This window comes from Panthera tigris, chromosome B2, assembly GCF_018350195.1.
Source record: "Panthera tigris isolate Pti1 chromosome B2, P.tigris_Pti1_mat1.1, whole genome shotgun sequence".
Classification (NCBI taxonomy): domain Eukaryota; kingdom Metazoa; phylum Chordata; class Mammalia; order Carnivora; family Felidae; genus Panthera; species Panthera tigris.
In genome coordinates, this window is record NC_056664.1 from 123494924 (window position 1) to 123513549 (window position 18626).

The 18626-nt window shown below is 49.1% G+C and overlaps 1 protein-coding gene across 3 annotated transcripts; it reads left to right on the top strand.

Moving 5' to 3' along the window:
• Positions 1–429: 429 nt before the first annotated feature.
• TNFAIP3 (TNF alpha induced protein 3) lies at positions 430–14474 on the top strand. Of its 3 annotated transcripts, none has more exons than XM_042987210.1 (9): positions 430–697; positions 4076–4385; positions 7662–7852; positions 8539–8686; positions 8854–9024; positions 9835–10015; positions 11170–12089; positions 12753–12934; positions 14178–14474. In XM_042987210.1, exons 2-9 carry the CDS (start codon positions 4091–4093, stop codon positions 14460–14462), a joined length of 2373 nt encoding a protein of 790 aa, XP_042843144.1. In that variant the 5' UTR covers positions 430–697; positions 4076–4090; the 3' UTR covers positions 14463–14474. The 3 variants fall into 3 exon arrangements, with proteins under 3 accessions (XP_042843144.1, XP_042843145.1, XP_007096460.2); XM_042987211.1 differs by lacking the exon at positions 430–697 and adding an exon at positions 709–998; XM_007096398.3 differs by lacking the exon at positions 430–697 and having other exon boundaries at positions 3195–4385.
• Positions 14475–18626: the final 4152 nt, after the last annotated feature.

Consider the following 18626-nt stretch of genomic DNA (forward strand, 5'->3'; position numbering starts at 1 on the left):
TCTTTATTATTTCCCTTCTTGTTCTCCACAGTTGGTGATTTTCTGCAGAAAAACGGCTGAGAAAAAAAGAACCTATTTCATTTCCAGTTCCCATCACCGCGATTTCCACATGGATGTGACGTGAGCCAGCTTCCGAAATGCCCAGGTGACTCACGCGGGGACACCCGGGGGCGGGGCGCAGGAGTTTCTCGCGCGGAGGGCGGGACGGGGCGGGGCGGAGCGGGGCGGGGCGGGGCGCCGCTCGCCTCCTGCGCCAGCTGCCCCTCCAGCGCGTCCCGCGCCCTCTGCGCGCCCTGCGCCCCCTGGCGGCCGGCGACCCGCGGCTCTCGGCGCCGGGCCCGGCGTCACGTGACTGGAAAGTCCCTGGGTGGAAATCCCCCCCGACCCTCCGCCGGCGGTAAAACAGAAAGGGAAAAAGAGAACTGGCAGTCTGCAGACTTCGCAGCGGGCCAAGTGCAGCGAGCTCGGAGCCCGCGGGGGCGGAGCGGTGACAGCAGCCGCCGGGAGAAGTGCGGCGGCGGTGGCGGCGGCAGCCGCCTTGATCACACCCCCGGCCGGCCCGGCCAGCGAGCGAGCGAGCGCCAGGCTCCGGCGTCCATGGGGCGCCTCCTCCGCGCCGCATCGATCCCGGCTCACCGCGCGCGCCGGTCCTGACCTGGACTTGGGACTTTGGAAGAGGATCGCGCGGCCGGGACAGGTAACCGCCGCGTCCCCGTGCCGTCTGCCCAGCGGCTCCGCGGGGCCAGGGCTGCGGGTGCGGAATTGGCAGCGTCTCGCGGGCTGGCCTCGTCTAGCTGGCGTGGGCTTTGCAGCGGTGCTGGAGGGGAGTTTGTTGGCCGTATGTGCCCATTGTAGCTCTTGAAATGCTAGGAGTTGAGGTCGCCGCGCCAGATGTTGGGGTGACAGCTCTGGATTCGTCCAGCCAACCGGCCCTTTTACATGCTGCAAAAAAACTTACGCTGCAGCGGACTGGTGGAGAATCGCCTCCGGACTGCTAGGTCGGTGGTCGTTGGTGCTTTGCTCCTTTTCGTGCCTTTCTTTATTTTTAAGTCAAGCTCTGCATGCTTTTGGACACGTAGACCTTGCAGAACCGCTGTGGCTTCTTGGCAGATTGTGCAAACCCAGCCCACCGCCGGGTGGGGTGTCGCAGAGGCAACTGAACCGGGCGGGGGTGGGGGACTCAGCCAGCCTGCCTGTCCAGGGACAGCTTGCAGAGACACTCCAAGTTAAGTGCAAGGAGGTGGGTGGGGTCGAGGGACAGGCGTTCATCTTTTTCTGTTGGAAGCAGCGTTAAGACCAGTGTGCGCGTTGGCCTGCTTTTCGGGTGCTCCTCCTCCGGTTCACAGTGTTCTGCGGGCCCCTGCCCCAGCCCCTACCCCACAGTCAGACAGTCTTTGTCAGCCCGGGTCGTCCCACATCCTGCCACCTGGCCTCTCAGGAAAGCAGTGGTATTAAGTAAGGAAGGAGCTCAGCTCTTTTGAGACCGCTTTGTTTTCAGTTCTCCCTGTCTCTGATCTTCTTTCCTTGGAAAGCTGGTCTGGTCTAGTGTCTGGGGGCAGCATTTGGAGAGAACCATTGTTCATGAAACAGCTCTCTCTGGACCACAGCGCTAGTGTCCCCAGTGACTGAACAGCCAGTTAGTTACTGCCCCCTTCTCGCTGTCTAAGGTGCTTCTTTGATTTTTACAATTCCTCGTGCAATGTTTGAAGTGTCGGCGGGATACTTTTCCTGAAATTCGGGTGAGGCATTTGTGGATAAAAAGCCAGTGAGGTAACCAACGTAAAAGTAATGTTAAGGGTAACAGCGTACATCTTGACCTGGAAGGGCATGGCAATCATAGGTGAGGAGAATCTATTCCTTAATCTTAAATGTGGAGAAGTCCAAGAACGGGGAGCTTGGGCTGTGCGTCTTGATTCTTTTAAGGAGGCACTTCTGCACACTGTGCAAGGCTAAGCCTATGAATGAGATGACCTTGAGCCATCCAGTATTGACATTTGCATGTCTTGCATATGGTTTACAGCCCTCACTAATTAAGGTCTTTGCTGAAAGATTTTTAAGTCAGAAGAGAATAATAGAAGACCCAGAAAAACAAAAAGGCAGCACTTAGCTTGTTTCAAATCTTTTCCCTTCCTGCCTCTTCCCCTCTGAGAGCAGCAGGCGCTTGTGGGAACACCTTGCGTTGTAGGAATAGCGAGGGGCAGGTGTTGGAAGTGGTGGCATCTGGGCAGAGCTCTCTGCGCTGGATGGTGTGGAACCTGAGGCGGACCTGTGCTTCTGTTGCCTTGGCTGCAGACCGAGTATAGGGTCAACTTTGATTTTTTAGCCCCAGCATCAAGCATGGCACTCGACCTTCAGTAGGTGGTCAGGCAGTGCTTCTTGAGTGATGAACAGATGAATGAGTGACACTGCGAGACTTTTGCCGTGCCACAAAGCAGAAATGTGTGTAATGTTTCTGTCCCTTCATTGTGCTTGGGGTCCTGTTATAATTTTGCTCATTTCCACCTTCAGAGAATGTCTGACGTCAAAGAACAGGTTACCAGCTGACCCAGAGAGTGACGTCTCCCAGGCCTCACTGGCAATCAGGATAGGAATCCTTGTCCAAAGCGATCACCAGAAAACTCCTCGGAAGCAACGTCAGGGTCATCTAGTCCAACCTCTCTACCTTGAGCCACAAGAATTTAAACCACTTTATCAATGGCTTTAAGAGAGCGAAGTCCCACCTAGGAGTGGCTTCCCTAAAATCTAGGTTTCTTCTCACTCGTAGATAGGTTTAAGGTCTTTCTCAACTAAAAGCTTGCCTAGTTAAATACACATACTATGATACAGGAGTGAGATTAACAATTCCCATGAAACTTCCTAGGGAATATCTTCATGCTCTAAACCCATCTTTGTCTCATCTTGGAAACCCAGATGTATTGTGAGGCACCCTCCTGAGGCTTAGGAATGAGAACTGGGTTTCTACACAGCCACACACTGCAAAGATCCCACGTTGTACCAATTCACAACATCCCATGCCGTTGGCGTGGGTTGTAGATGCTGGGGTTTGCCCCGTCTTCTTTCATTTGTCCTGAGTGTCCCCCTGGCTGAAACATCATTCCTTATCTGCTTCCAGACTTTCATTTCTTTCTACCAGAAAGAAAGAATGCTTAAAGATTTCACGGTGAAGACGGCGGGGGGCGGGGGGGGGTGTATTATCCAAGTGTTGGTTGATCATAAATCTGGTTGGCAGTTGAAATGATTGAGCTCTAATGCCTGCTCTTGGAAGTGTGAAATTTCTTCTTCTGTTATTGTTATTTTTCTGTTTCTTATTCTGATCTTGTAAAGTTCAGTGGAGAGGTTCTGAAAGATTGCTTATTGTCTGGTCTTAAAACTGCAAAGCATCTTACTGGAAATAGGCTTTTTTCGTTGGTTATAACATACTCAATTTTAACTCTCTATAAATTTTAGAATACATTTTAGAAATAAGCTCTTTATAAATATTTCACCTTGGGGCTAAAGGGGGAATCAGCAGCCTATGTGACAGCATAATATTTCAAGATTTCTCACAAAACATTTACTTTCCAGTATAGGGAGGGAGGGCTGACGAGATGAATCAAGGCTTTGCCTAAGAGCAAGGGGAGTGGTCATAGGGGAGGAGCCACGGACTTGTCAGGACTACCTTGTGCCTGGCACTGGCATTCAGGGCTCCTGAGATCCAGTGGCTGTGTCAGAGTAGCGTCAGAATGAGATGGGGACTTGTTGGTTATGAGGTACAGTACCTGTCGCTGACAGATGGGCTTGGCTCCCTGACAAACGTTACTGAAAACACGGGTTATTCCCCTCCTCCTCAGTACCCACTCTCCGCCTTCCTTCTCTTGTTTAGACTAATCTGTAAAAGTGATGTAACTTAAAACAGTCCAGTGTGAGTTCATCTTGGGGGCCAGCTAGTATCCTGGGACTAGAGGCGGCTAAGATCTTTTGCCTACAGATCAGGGTAATGACCAGATCAAACACAGGGGTTTCCTGCCGCCAGCTATATAGGAGCGGTATCGAAGTTGGACTCATGGAATGGGTTTTGTGCCCCCCTCTTCTTCAGGTGTTGCAGAGCACCATGGCTGAACAACTCCTTCCCCAGGCTTTGTATTTGAGCAACATGCGGAAAGCTGTGAAGATACGAGAGAGGACTCCAGAAGATATATTTAAGCCTACCAACGGGATCATTCACCATTTCAAATCCATGCACCGGTACACGCTGGAAATGTTCAGAACTTGCCAGTTTTGTCCCCAGTTTCGGGAGATCATCCACAAAGCGCTCATTGACAGAACCATCCAGGCCTCCCTCGAAAGCCAGAAGAAGCTGAACTGGTGTCGAGAAGTCAGGAAGCTGGTGGCCCTGAAAACGAACGGTAAGCTTGGTCTCGGGGCTGGCCGCCACGGTGCCGGCAGAATTCGTCAAATTCTGGTCGCACTAGCCCAGACGCGAGTCTCTTGAGACTGTGGATGCTTCGGTGTAGAAACTCTATGATAGGCATGTGATGAAAGCAAGCTTCCTTTGCCACTATTTTTGTTAAGGCTACTCTGTAGTTGTGTGTCTTAGACAGCAGAGGCACTGAGGCTCGAGGAATGCATTTCTAAACACCATGCCTCCCATTAGATGACTTCCGTATCTAATTGCTGGGGCTGTCTGTTTAGTCCTTTGTAAAATACCCTTCCCTGGCCAGTAGTGGAAACCTTAAAAGGTTTTCAGTTCAAAAGGAAAGCATGGTGTGAAAACTAGTATTACTGTTGTTATTTCCCACTCCCATTAGAGGATGCTTGTGATAATGACCTTACACTACTTGAATTGATTGCATGTGTGGCTTAACCAGTGAATGGCTGTTGAGGACAAAAGGGGCCCCTTGTTGTCGGCTCTGCTCTTACCTCGGTTCTGTTAGTTTTGGTCCCATGATATGAGATAGAAAGGTACTTGAGCACTTGAGCTTTTTGGCACAGACTTTAGACCTCTACTTTATTATTTTTAGGGATTCCTAGTTCTGAATTTCTTTGCTGTCTGTGTCTGCCCAATGGCCCTTTACCACGAGTAGCTGTTTCCTGTTCTAAGCTTTATTGTTTTGTATTTTGATTACTTCCTTTGAGCAAGAGTAGGTATATCATGGAAACATCCAAGCGTACTGTTTTATGCAGATGCAAAATCCTGCATTAGCATATAGCTAATTATCACAAGAAGCAAATAGACTGTTCACGATCAATGAAACGCTCATAGTCTAAGTGAGGACAGGAATCTTAGGTTCTTACATCCACAACAGTCCTTCGTTAAGACCACCTCAATCCAAATAATACATCCAAGCAGAGGAGATCCTTGTTGACAAGGAGACGATAAGAGTATTAAGTTAATTAACTTAGTTGGTACACTATCTTTGGCTATTTTGGAGTTGGGTAAGTGGAGTGATTGGAGATACGTATTTTGCTGTGTCCTGGGTGGTCTTGTGCGTTACTTCAACATGTTGTCTCTACTTTTGAAGCACAGGTTCTTGGAATTAAAGGTAGAATGAAAACTGGGAATAGGTAGGGTTTACATTGTTCTTGGCCTTAAATCAAGAGATGCATAGAAGTGGGTAATTATGTTAAGTCATCCTCAAGGGGTTTATATTCCTGACAGTTTGTGGTTTTAACTCTCTCCCATTTTTGTTACCAAAAAAGCGACACAGTGAACTTTGGGAGAGTTGGAAACAGAGAGATTCTGCCAAATTAGTAATGTGGTAGGAAGAGGAAAACCATCTTATCATTAACAGAGTTAACTGACATTTTAGGTTGAAATTCTCCTTAAGAAAAAAAAAAAAAAAAACAACGATGTATATAAATAGTAAACACTTGTCTTGCAAAGATAGGTCATTTAAGCCAGTAAGGGTTCATGCTACAAATAAAGCTGCAAAGGCAAGTGCATTTTGATACCATTTGCTGGGCAATAGGGATTTGGGGGCCCAGATCCTTTTATTTCCCCAGGTTCAAGAAAATGCCTTAAAATTCTGGAAAAGGAAGAAAAGATATTTAGGGGAGGGGGAAAAACAAATTTTCACTCCGGTTTTTATTAGCACCTTTAAAAAAAAAAAACAAAAAAAAAAACAACAACCACCTTCCCCCTCTAGGTGGGTTCTACAGAGTGAATGGTCTGTTTGGGGAGGGGGTGATTCACAAGTTTGCATTTGAGGATATGAGACTGTGGCGAATGAGGAAGGGAGTAGGTGGCATAAAATTGAAACTTCATGTGAAAAATTCCAGCGTCTATTGGCTACAGCTATTTCACTTGTATAATGAATAGCCTTATTCCAGCTCACCCTGGCCACGCCCACTTGGAAAGTCCAGGGTGCGCTTCACAGTTTAAATGTCTGCGCACCAGAACAAAAAGTACAATAGCTGTTGCTCAATTGCTAGTCAAATAACTTGGCGCTGGGGAATTCCTGATGTTACTTAGGGAATTTTGTACTGGTGCCTCTCAATAAAGAACTGAAAGTAAGCGCGAGAAGAAGAAGAAGAAAAAAAAAAAAGCCTTATCTTTGCTCTAGATTTTGCAAAGGGGAAATTTCAACAGAATGCAGTCGTTGCCACACTTCTGCCAAGACAAAGGACTGTGCGATCTTTTTTTTGCTCGTGTGTCTCAATATTTTATTTAGCTAGTCTTTGTGTGTAAATTGCAGGGATGCTGGCTGTGGAGATGTGTATGTGAGGGGTTTTCTTTGGTGTTCTGTTTTGGTTTTTTTACAGTTTGACTATAATTAAAATCTGATAAAAAAAAAAAAAGATTTCAGAAGCTTTTATAGCCCTACTTGGGGAGTAACGTAAGAAAACAAGTGAACTTTTCTCGATAAAAACAACTGTGCGCTTGCCAACAGAGAGTTAAGGAGTTAACTTTTTTGGTATTGCACATTCCCCCCAAACGTTTATTGTTTGGAGGTTGGGGAAAAAGGCAGTCTCTTGAATCGTGGGTTTTCATCTGTGAAAGTAACAAATTAATGGAATAAAGTTAGACCTGTCTTTTTCTCAGAATGCTCAAAGGCAGGCTGGCGGTAGGTAATTCGAGAGTCTCAATCCCACTGTATAAACCAGGAGAGGAAACTCCCAGGCCCCAAAGTCTTCAGCGGAATGGTCAAGTCATTTACCACTGAGTCATAGCCAGACCGTCCCTGTCTAGTGAAGGGAGCCAGGCCAGCTTCCTGGTTCGTGCGTATGACCCCGTGTGCTCTCTCTAGAGCCAGCGAGTAACAGCGCTAGTGTCTTAGCCAAAACATCAAGGAATGCTAGAAACGGACGGGCTTTAGAGATTATAATCCAGTGATCTCGATTCACGAAGAGAAAAAATACTCAGAAGCTGGGGAATTTCCCCCAAGGTCACACCAAAATCAGTTAGTTAGGGCAGAGCTAGGCTAGAACCAAGGTCCCCTGATAATCAGTCACTGGCTCCTTTGCTCTGCTGGCATCAGTCGTTAAGAATAAGAGTGAAAAGGATGGTTTTTTCCTTAAAGCTGTCATTAGCTTGTGAAGTGTTCTCAGTGTGTCCTTTGACTAAGAAATTAAGCCATTTGCATTTCTCTCACGCCTTATCATTCAGTGCCCTGCGCCAGCCAGGGCGAGTGCATCCTGAAAACCTTTGCTGGGTCTTTGATGTGTGCTGCTTCTGTCCTCAGGTGATGGAAACTGCCTCATGCACGCTGCTTCCCAGTACATGTGGGGTGTTCAGGACACAGACTTGGTCCTGAGGAAGGCACTCTTCAGCACTCTCAAGGAGACAGATACGCGCAACTTTAAATTCCGCTGGCAGCTGGAGTCTCTTAAGTCTCAGGAGTTTGTGGAAACGGGGCTTTGCTACGACACTCGGGTATGTTTTGCTCCCCTGTTCAGTATCTGTTGATAGAGCTCCTTGGTGGGCAGGGGTTCCCCAGGTGAGCCCCCTGCTCTCAAGGAGCTTATGATTTACAAGGTCACATGCACTGGGCTAGGCAAAGCGTAGTCAGTGGAAAACACCAGAAACCTCCTATGGGATGAACCTGAGGCTGTTGCCACCTCAGGGGGGGCTTCCAGGCAGCAGATTCCCAGCTGTGGTGTCTCTTCCTTTCAGCAGAAGGGCTTCTGTTCCTGGCCTTGTCTGTGGTGTTTCGGTTGCTTTCCAATCTGACTGGCCCTTTGTATGCTTTACTGAGCCTGCCATTCCAGTTCAAACGTGGGCCTCACTGTTCTCAGTCACAGGCCTGGAATTTCTGTGTGCATTTGGGTAAGGGGCTTTGGTGCTATGCCTCATGAGGGAATTTTTTTTTTTTTTCTTTTTTTTGAGAACAGGTGCTGTCCCCATCCTCCCCCACTTTTTAAGTTTGCCTTCTAGTGGAAAAAATAAAGGAAGAACACCAAAATGGGGAAAAAAGGGTGATCATTTGAATGATGGTTTCCAGAAAGGGGAAAAGTAAGCTGAGTTACATAAATGAATCAGTAGAGAGCGAAGTCGACTGAGTTTTTAACGCTGAGAACATTCACTCAATCGTGATTTTTCCCTTTACCCCTTCTCCTTAGAATTGGACTGATGAGTGGGACAGCCTCGTCAAAATGGCATCCACAGACACACCCATGGCCCGAGGTGGACTTCAGTATAACTCACTGGAAGAAATACACATCTTTGTCCTTTGCAACATACTCAGAAGGCCAATCATTGTCATTTCAGGTGAGATGCCTGTAGATTGCTTATTTGTGTTCAAGTGCCGTTCGGCTCTAATGCTTTAGCTCTTAGGAAACACCCATGCTACCTAAGTCATAGGCAACAGCAGCTGAAGAGAATTGGGTGAAAATCACCAGCGGGCCTTATTTATCTCTTTCTCTTTCCCTGCACAGACAAAATGCTGAGAAGTCTGGAATCGGGTTCCAATTTCGCCCCTTTGAAGGTGGGCGGGATTTACCTGCCTCTCCACTGGCCGGCCCAAGAATGCTACCGATACCCCATCATTCTCGGCTACGACAGCCAGCACTTTGTACCCCTGGTGACCCTGAAGGACAGCGGACCTGGTGAGAAAACTGCGCGTGAATCCACACTTGTAACTACCGGTCGATACTGGGACACCCTGTTCCCACTGAACACCAGGCTCTTTGGGCCCCATTACAATCGCCTCATTTACGGTTATTACTTTTACTTGGATACGGTGTTCCGTTAGGGGCCTGATTAGCACCAGTACCGCAATAGCGGTAATCGTAACCCCCACTGTCGTTGTTTATGGTGTGGCAGTACTTTCAAGTAGGAGATAGAAGCATCACATTGCTGCTGCCATTGACACATGACAAAGTAAGGCACAGAGCCCTGGCATGGTGCAGGTAAAGGTCTGTCAGGTTAGCTATTATTATAATAGCTTGAAGAGCCAGTGAAGCGGCAGTGTGCTAAGTGCTTTAGGGACATTATTTTTATTTCATTTCATCCAAAGCGTCCTTATGGGCCGCAAGCATTGGTGGCCTTGTTTTTATAGATGAGACCCTTGAAGCTCAGAGCGGTTCAGTAACTTGCCTTCTGTCACAGACGATCGAAACTCGGATCAGTCCGATTCTAAATTCTGGGATTTAACCAGTGAGATCCACTGCCTCCAGGCTGCTTGGTATTTCCTGAGCTTCCTGAAGAAAGCACTGGATGTTAGAGTTTAGTACAGTTTGCTCCACCAGCTGAGTTTGATAATACTTTTCCGTTCTTTAATTGTATCCTTTTTGTGTTTTCAGAATTTAATCGTTACATCTGCAATCGTTACGTCCGCGAGGCCTCACACATAATCTCATGTAGTGGAATCACATGTTGCTGACGTGTTATTTTGTTTCCCGCCCCCCCTCCCCCAGAAATCCGAGCTGTTCCACTTGTTAACAGAGAGCGAGGAAGATTTGAAGACTTAAAAGTTCACTTTTTGACCGATCCTGAAAACGACATGAAGGAAAAGCTCTTGAAAGAGTACTTGATGGTGATCGAAATCCCCGTCCAAGGCTGGGACCACGGCACCACCCATTTGATCAATGCTGCAAAGTAAGAGTTTACTCTTAGCTCTCTTCCTCTGTCATCCTCAGCTGTTTGTACGACAGCCACGTAAGCTGAGGCCACCCCCGAGCTCCACAGTAAAGCTATTTGAAGCCAGTTTCCTCCAATGTGAAACAAATCCAGAGTTGTGTACAGGAATCAGAGAGGGTGACCGGAGGCAGTCCTAACTTTGGTTTCACGTGAGAACAAGTACTTTATCCATAGCGATTTTCCTGCATATCTGGATGCTGACGGTCAGCACTATGGCTTTTAAGTATATTAAACCAACGATAGTTTTGTTTTGTTTCATTGAATGGCCCTAGCAGTGGGCCAGCAAGTGAAAATCCTTGGGAACAAAAGCCTTTTTCTCTTGGCTTCTCGGTCAGGACAGACACATCAGACACAGACTGGGTTGTAGATTGGGTTTCTACGGCGGCCATAGGATTGTGCCAACTTGGAAGGTGGAGGAGAGACTCAGAGTGCACATTGTGCACGTATCCAGACCTTAAACACTGGGCTTTATGTTAGAGGGATGCCCATTTCTTAGGACTTGAAATGTACAAGAGAGGACCATGAAGGCCTATGAACATCAGTTTCTTCCAGTGGAGATGAACAAATCACAGATGATCAGAAGTCAGTGGACAGTGCCCCGTGGGCGTGTCTTCCGCTCCTCGACTGAGACTAGCAGTTCATGCTGATAGAGACCGGGCACAAGTTTAAGATTAATAACGGCAAAACACGGGACACAAAGTCCCAGAGTAGTTTGAACTAGAGAGTAGCCTAGTCCCAAATGAATGCCCTGAGTCATGTCTTACCAGAAATTGGATCTCTGAGGAGTTAAAAGGTAAAAGTGACTTTTTAAGAGAGGACCAGAGTGATTAGGTATAGAGGCAACCCCAGAATAGCCCTTTCTTTGGAATTAGCTGTCACTTGGGGTGCCGCGAGATTGATTAAGTAAGACCGTGGTTCCTGAAATAATGAAGCCTTCTTAGCGGTATAGGACTGTGCTAGGAATGCAAACCCTTTATCATAGGCCTGCTTTTCAGTGAACGATTATCAAGTTACTGCCATAAGCCACATGCTAAAAGTTTTGCCCTGTGAGCTAATGATGTGAAGTCGTGTGTGTGGCCACGTGGTCTCATATATCGCCTTTTGGTCTTTAGGCTGGATGAAGCTAACTTACCAAAAGAAATAAACTTGGTAGATGATTACTTTGAACTCGTCCAGCACGAGTACAAGAAGTGGCAGGAGAACAGTGAGCAAGAGCGGAGAGAGGCGCATGCTCAGAACCCTTTGGAACCTTCCGTGCCTCAGCTCTCCCTCATGGACGTAAAATGTGAAACGCCCAACTGTCCTTTCTTCATGTCCGTGAACACCCAGCCTTTGTGCCACGAGTGCTCCGAGAGGCGGCAAAACAACCACACTAAGTCCTCAAAGCTGCACTCCAAGCTGGGCCCCGAGGGGCTCCCAGGCATGGCGGCAGGGGCCTCGCGGGGTGAGGCCTACGAGCCCGTGGGCTGGAGCCCCGAGGAGCCGACCGGGGGGCCTCATTCGGCCCCTCCGACGGCGCCCAGCCTTTTCCTGTTCAGCGAGACCACCGCCATGAAATGCAGGAGCCCCGGCTGCCCTTTCACGCTGAATGTGCAGCACAATGGATTCTGTGAGCGGTGCCACCAGGCCCGGCAGCTTAACGCGGGCCACACCTCGGACAGCATGAGGCACTTAGACCCCGGGAAGTGCCGAGCCTGCCTGCAGGATGTCACCAGGACGTTTAATGGGATCTGCAGTACTTGCTTCAAAAGGACTATGGCGGAGCCCTCCTCGGGCCTCAGCTCCAGCGTCCCTCCTTCCTGTCACCAGAGGTCCAAGTCGGACCCCTCGCAGCTCATCCAGAGTCTCTCCCCACACTCTTGCCGCAGAGCCGGGACCGAGGCTCCCTCTGGCTGCCTCTCTCAGGCCCCACGGACTCCAGGGGACAGGACAGGGACGAGCAAGTGCAGAAAAGCCGGCTGCATGTATTTCGGGACTCCAGAAAACAAAGGCTTCTGTACGCTGTGTTTCATCGAGTACAGAGAAAACAAACGTGAGTGACATGATCGATTTCCCAACTCCCGTTTCAAAACCCCTGTCTCGAAGCGGTTTAGTTCCTGAGCTTCAAGAAGGCGGCTGCTCTGGGCGATGGGGCCAGGTGCGGCTTGCACAGAGGGACGGTCACCGAGGCTGTGCCAGCCCCACGTGGAGGCGAAAGGCACAGGAAACTACCTTCCAAAACCCTACAGCGCCTCGTAGGTAGCATCCGTAGAATTTGTTTTCGCGAACGAGGCCGTTGAGTGTCTGGCATTTATAAGGTAGAGTTTAACCAAGACTTCTTTGGAGACTTAGATGCAATAGAGAAAACCCAAAATCTGAAGAGCAGTAGCCCGAGAGAGGGAAGTCCCCACCGATGTGCTGAAAATCTAATTTGAAAGAGGGACGGGCAGTTAATGCCTCTGCACAGTAGCTGTGCCTGGCCGGTGCAGCACGTCCAAAAATGAGAGATTTGTACAGTCAAAGATGTGTCAGTAATGGCATTATCATTACTGTCTTTGACTCGGCTGCATTTACAAAAGGCCTCGCTGCATGTACCCCCCCCCCCCCCGCAGGCTGCCCGAATCTGTGTCCAAAACCTGTTTTGTTCCTCTAATGTCAGTGTCTCTCCCTGCCCAGAGACCACCCGTGGCACTGATCAGCACCCCCTGTCTTTTAGATTTCGTCGCCGCCTCCACGAAGGCCAGTCCCACGGCCCCCAGGTTCCAGAATGCCGTCCCCTGCCTGGGGAGGGAATGCGGCACCCTCGGAAGCACCGTGTTCGAAGGGTACTGCCAGAAGTGTTTCATCGAAGCGCAGACCCAGAGATTTCACGAGGCGAAAAGGACTGAAGAGCACCTGGTGAGACATTTTGAGGTCCTCCCCCCTCCCCGCTGGGCCAGCCCTCCTTGCTGCCCCACGGTGACAAGCAGACTTTCCCCCCTGTTCTGGGGAGGAATGGGAGGGAGGCAGGGTCACTGTGGCGCCCAGGGTTGGAACTGCAGCAGCGGCTCTTGATTTTCATGGCCGAAGGATACTTTAGAATGCATTTGAAAAGTAAATAGGGGCGCCTGGGTGGCTCAGTCTGTAAAGCGTCCGACTCTTGGTTTCTGCTCAGGTCAGGATCTCACAGTTTCACGAGTTCGAGCCCTGCATTGGGCTCTGCGCTGACAGTGTGGAGCCTGCTTGGGATTCTGTCTCCCCCTCTCTCTCTTTGCCCCTCCCCACTCGGGGCTGTCTCTGTCTCAAAATAAATAAATAAAAGCTTTTAATAGGTAAATAATTAACTGAAAAGTAAATAAAGCCAGCCGTAGATTAAAACCTCATAAAGCCTTCTGGGCGGGCTCCTGGGTGGCTCACTCAGTCTGTTAAGCATCTGGCTTCGGCTCAGGTCATGATCTCACGGTCCGTGAGTTCGAGCCCTGCGTTGGGCTCTGTGCTGACAACTCGGAGCCTGGAGCCTGCTTTGGATTCTGTGGCTCCCCCTCTCTCTCTGCCCCTCCCCCGCTCACCCTCGGTCTGTCTCTCTCTCTCTCACAAATAAATAAACATTAAAAAAATTAAAAAAAAAAAAAAACACTTAAACCTCCTAAAGCCTCCAAAAAGCTAGATGCTGACCAGAGACTTCTTGGGTTTGTAGTCGAAGCACGGGCATCTAAGAGGCTAGCAGGCTTCCTCAAGTAATCCTTTACTACGAGACGGGGAGGAGGCAGAGCATCCCCGGGCCTCTGCGCAATGGCACCTAAGAAAAGCCAGCTTTGGCTGTCGGATGCCTGTCCTGTTCATAGATGGCAGGGAGTTTAAATAAGGGCAACTTATTATTCACGCAAGCAGAGGTGAGCCGGGCCAGCGTTCGCAGGCCTCCGGGTGAGGCTTGGGGGCTCCACTCGGCCTCCCTGGGGCCAGGCCTGCTTTCGTGGGACCAGGAGGAAGCGTCCACGGACAGCTCCTGTTCCCAGACTGCGCCTGGAACTCTGGTTCCCTGGACCAGGGGGATGCTCTGCGCCCCGTAGAGCTCCTTGCAGAACCCACGCTGTCCACTGAGACTGCCCCGTGCTGTCCCCGAGTAGCGGGACCCACCGTTCCCTCTGTTCTTCCCTCTCAGAGATCGAGCCAGCGCAGAGATGTGCCTCGGACCACACCGAGCGCCTCGAGGCCCAAGTGCGCCCGGGCCTCCTGCAAGAACATCCTGGCCTGCCGCAGCGAGGAGCTCTGCATGGAGTGCCAGCACCTCAGCCAGCGAGCAGGCCCGACGCCGCACCGGGGCGAGCCGGCCCCCGAGGAGCCGCCCAAGCAGCGCTGCCGCGCCCCCGCCTGCGACCACTTCGGCAACGCCAAGTGTAACGGCTACTGCAACGAGTGCTTCCAGTTCAAGCAGCTGTACGGCTGACGGCAGCGGTGGCCCGCCCGGCCGCCGGGGGCCTCGAGCCACTAGCCAGCATGGTGCTATGCCCTAAACGCACTGACGCCGCCGAGGGCCGTCCCCGAGGCAGAGAGCTCCCGGTGGCTTCCAGCCGGGAGGGAAGATAAGCTCTCGGTCGCCGTCGCGGGGAGCGTTCCCAGGCGGCCCTCGAACGAAGCTAGCGACTGGCGGTGGATGGTGTCGGTCCGGCCCAGAGCTCGTCCTCACCTGCCACGCGGAAGGCCGGGAGCCGCGTGGCCTCGGGATGCGTGGCAGGACCGCTCCGTCGTCCCGGGCTGGCCGGGGAACCCGGAGCCCTTCCTCTCGGCCAGCCCCGCGTCGGCCTCGCTCACAGACGTGAAGCCGAAGCCCCACGGCCCGCGGGCCCTCTGCCCGACGCCCGGGAAGCTCAGGGAGAGTGGACATATTCAGAGAGTCAGTAGTTAGTGGTTTTTCCCCACCTGCCTGGCTCCTTGCCCACGGACACGGCAGAAGCAGAAGCATCCACAGACTGATTCTGAGGCTGCTGCGACCGAACACGTTCACACTGAAAAGCAAACCAGCTGCTCTTTACAGTATGCACCTTGGAAAAATCCAGTTATTTCCATAGGGGGAAGACGTGTGACTCTCTTGGTTATCACCGTCTTCCCTTCGAAGTTAGGGTGAGGTGTGCATCAAAGTGTGTACATGTATAATGTGCCCTTATATTACGTATGAGGGATTTTTTTCTTATTACGGTGAAATGCTGCCCTAGAGATTTAAGTAGGAAGACTGAATAATAACCTATTTTCTGGTTGTTGTCAGGGGCACCGTCTGTATATAGCTTGCGTGAATTTGACCAGCTGCCTTGTTAAAGTGAGCTCCCTGTTGTGTTTACGTAAGTCACTTTATTTATTTTATTGCAAATTTCAAGATTATTTAAATGAAGACGTTTCTTCTGCCTGGGGAAAACGCTTGCTGTAGTGTCTTCTTGAAATAACATAGGCATAGTGGCTCGTGTCACCGGCACTGGCACAAGTCCCTGACTGCGTTGGGGATTTGGCCTCTTCGATGCACTTTGGTTTGCCTTCCCTGAGAAAGAAGGAATTGCATCAAAGGTTAATTCATTAAAAGCTCATGCTTCTTAATGAAGCTTTCGGTCAGAGCCACTTCTCAGCCATATGATAAGAAACAGTAGAGACATGCCTCTGAGTATCCTACCTCCTTAGAGATAAGATTAGGAAGGAACAGGGATGAGATTGGAGAAGGTCACGGGGAAGGTGTGGCCTTTAATGATGGTTTTATTTGCTATGCTAACGCTATGTCCCCAGGTGCTGGCAGTGACCTCACATCCAGTGGCCCCTTAGCATTGGGACAGCAAAACCCTGTGACCATGAGCTTAAGGAAATTTCTTTCTGTCCTCAGCCTGCAGTTTCTTGTTATGCTTTGTATTATTGTCATACTTGTTCTAGACAAAACAGGGAAACACATTGTTCCCAGAGGTAAAGGCTGCCTTTTTTTTTTTTTTTTTTTGGTCTGCAACTTACAATCTGAAAATATTAGCCGTCTATAACTCTACGTAGCCTTTACATGTGTTATCTGACATGTTTGCCACTTGGGATGCCACCAGCCTCTTTGCTGGACATCAATCTTAATAATTTTTTTCTAAAGATTTTAAATAAACTTCAGTGTTCAGCTAGTTCTTCTACAGTTGGTATTTTAATATTTTGTGTTTATCAATATTTTCATTCTTAATGTGAAAAGATGGAATTATTTATACTTAATATAGAAAGCATTTGAAATTTGCACATTTAGTTGTCCCTAATAGTTGTTTACTCTGTTGGATTTCTTCACGTTTTCCTAAATAAGTGTAACTTTTTACAAAAGTCACTATTAAAAAATAAATTATTTAAGAACAGATTTTAATGTTTTTTGTCTACAAATGATGAAAGAAAGAGACCCAAATATTAAGGCCATGTTTCCCAAACAGCTTCATTTCGAGGTACACGTGGGCAGTGGACACATGTCCCACTCCTGGGTAGTAAGAGAACTTTGTGAACGTTGTTAACCGCATGAGAGTAGAGCATCCTTCCACAGTGAGGACACTGAGGCTCGGACGGGAGTGGGAGGGGTCCACCTGTGCCTGTTCCCAGGAGACGTTAGGTTCCTGTGCTCCTCTAAAGGTTCCTGCCCTTGGCCTTAATGCAGTGCATAAAAGGAAAGCAAGAGAGGGGAGCACAGAGAGAGACGGGAAAGACAGAGAAAGAGGAGGGAGGAGGGAAGCCTGGTATAAGATCTTCTCCTGGGTCCGAACTTGGAAGAGATGACCTGTGGCTGTGGTGGCCGCAAGGACTGGCAGGACCAGAGTCTCAGGAAGTTGTAAAATGACACATTCTTCCACCCAGTGCAAACATATCCGCAGAAGATTAATTCAAGAGGACTGCAGCTCCCAGAATCTACTTTTTTAAAGCTCCCCAGGAGATTCTGATCATCAGCCAGATTTCAGAACTGTGCTTTGAACAAAATCATTTATGATCTTTTTTTAAACTTATTGTGGGAGGGGCGCCTGGGTGGCTCAGTGGGTTGCGCATCAGACTTCAACTCAGGTCACGATCTCACGGCTTGTGGGTTCAGGCCCCTCATTGAGCTCTGTGCTGACAGCTCAGAGCCCGAAGCCTGCTTCGGATTCTGTGTCTCCCTCTCTCTCTGTCCCTCCCCCGCTCATGTTCTGTCTCTCTCTGTCTCTCAAAAAATAAAAAATTAACCTATTGTGGGAAATGTTAACACACAAGAAAGTAAGAGTATAACGAGCCCCCATGTATCCGTCATCTGATTTCAACAGTTACTAACGTTTTGCCAGATTTGTTTTATCTGTCACTCCCTCCTTATTTCTAGATTATTTCAAAGCAAATCCCAGGTGTGTCCTCACACCCACAAGTACATCAGTGTGCATCTGTAATGGATAACTGTTCGTTTTCCACAACCACCATTTTCATACCTACCTAAATTATCTTTAGTGTCATCCAATGCTAAGTATGTATTCTAACTTCTCAGATTATCCACTTACAGACATAGTCCTACTGCTTTGGATTGCTCCCATTGCTTAAGGCTCTTTTATTCTGGAACATTCCCTTATAATTTTTCATCCTATTACCTTGTTGGGGGCAATTGGGTCGTTTCTGTAGAAGAGCCCACATTCTGGATTTGGCTGAGGCCTTTCTTATGGCATCGCTTTCTGGGGGCACCTGGGTGGCTCAGTTGGTTAAGTGTCCAATTTCGGCTCAGGTGATGATCTTGCGGTTCGTGGGCTGGAGCCCCACATTGGGCTCTGTGCTCACAGCTCAGAGCCTGGAGCCTGCTTCGGATCCTGTGTCTCCCTGTCTTTCTGCCCCTCCCCCGCTCGTGCTCTGCCTCTCTCTCTCTCTCTCTCTCTCTCTTAAAAATAAATAAACATTAAAAAAATCTACCTTGTTTTTCTGTACTGTACTTTGTATTCAAGTCGGGTTCCATGAGGCAAGAATCACATACAGGTGGAGTTGTGTGTCCCATCGAGTCGCATCCTGTATGAGCTACCTGAATGCCTTCCCAGAGGAATCTAAAGCCTCAAATTCACCTCCCCTCTTTCTGTCTGTTCTTCCTCCCATCTCTCACCCGGGTTTAAAAATTACAATTCTTTAGTCAGCATGATGAACATGAGCATTTGACCATAAGTCATCAGGGCTTCTAAAATAGGAAGTGACTTATAATTAGCAGATTATCTCTGACTCAGAACAATGGCACAGCCACGGGGACATAAGGCACGTTTGGAGGATGGCAAGGTTGCCAGTCAGCGCTGGGCTCCAATCTGGAGCTGTGGATGGACCTCCACGGACCGGGGGCCCTAGAAAGCACACGCACAATTTTATGCTGGGGCATGTACGTTACTCTTCTGAGGTGGAGACAATCAGTGGCTTTCTTCAGAGTCTCAGAAATGGATGATTCTCCAAAAAAAAAAAAAAAAAACAAAAAAAACAAAACCAAAGAACCTCATCACACAGAGGGCTGAGAAATGAGACAAGAGACGCTGGCTTTGCTTCACCTGGCCCGGATCTCCACTTCCAGGGCTGTGAAATGTCACCTTCGTAACACACAAGGGTAGAAGGTCATACGGTCCCAAATTGAACTCATAAGAGT

Excerpts from the sequence above, each read along its gene's own strand:
- TNFAIP3 (XM_007096398.3), top strand. The coding sequence starts at position 3,977 with ATGACCAGATCAAACACAGGGGTTTCCTGCCGCCAGCTATATAGGAGC. Across the intron at positions 10,016-11,169 it reads CATTTGATCAATGCTGCAAA|GCTGGATGAAGCTAACTTAC; the intron begins GTAAGAGTTTAC and ends TTTGGTCTTTAG. Across the intron at positions 12,935-14,177 it reads AAAGGACTGAAGAGCACCTG|AGATCGAGCCAGCGCAGAGA; the intron begins GTGAGACATTTT and ends CTTCCCTCTCAG.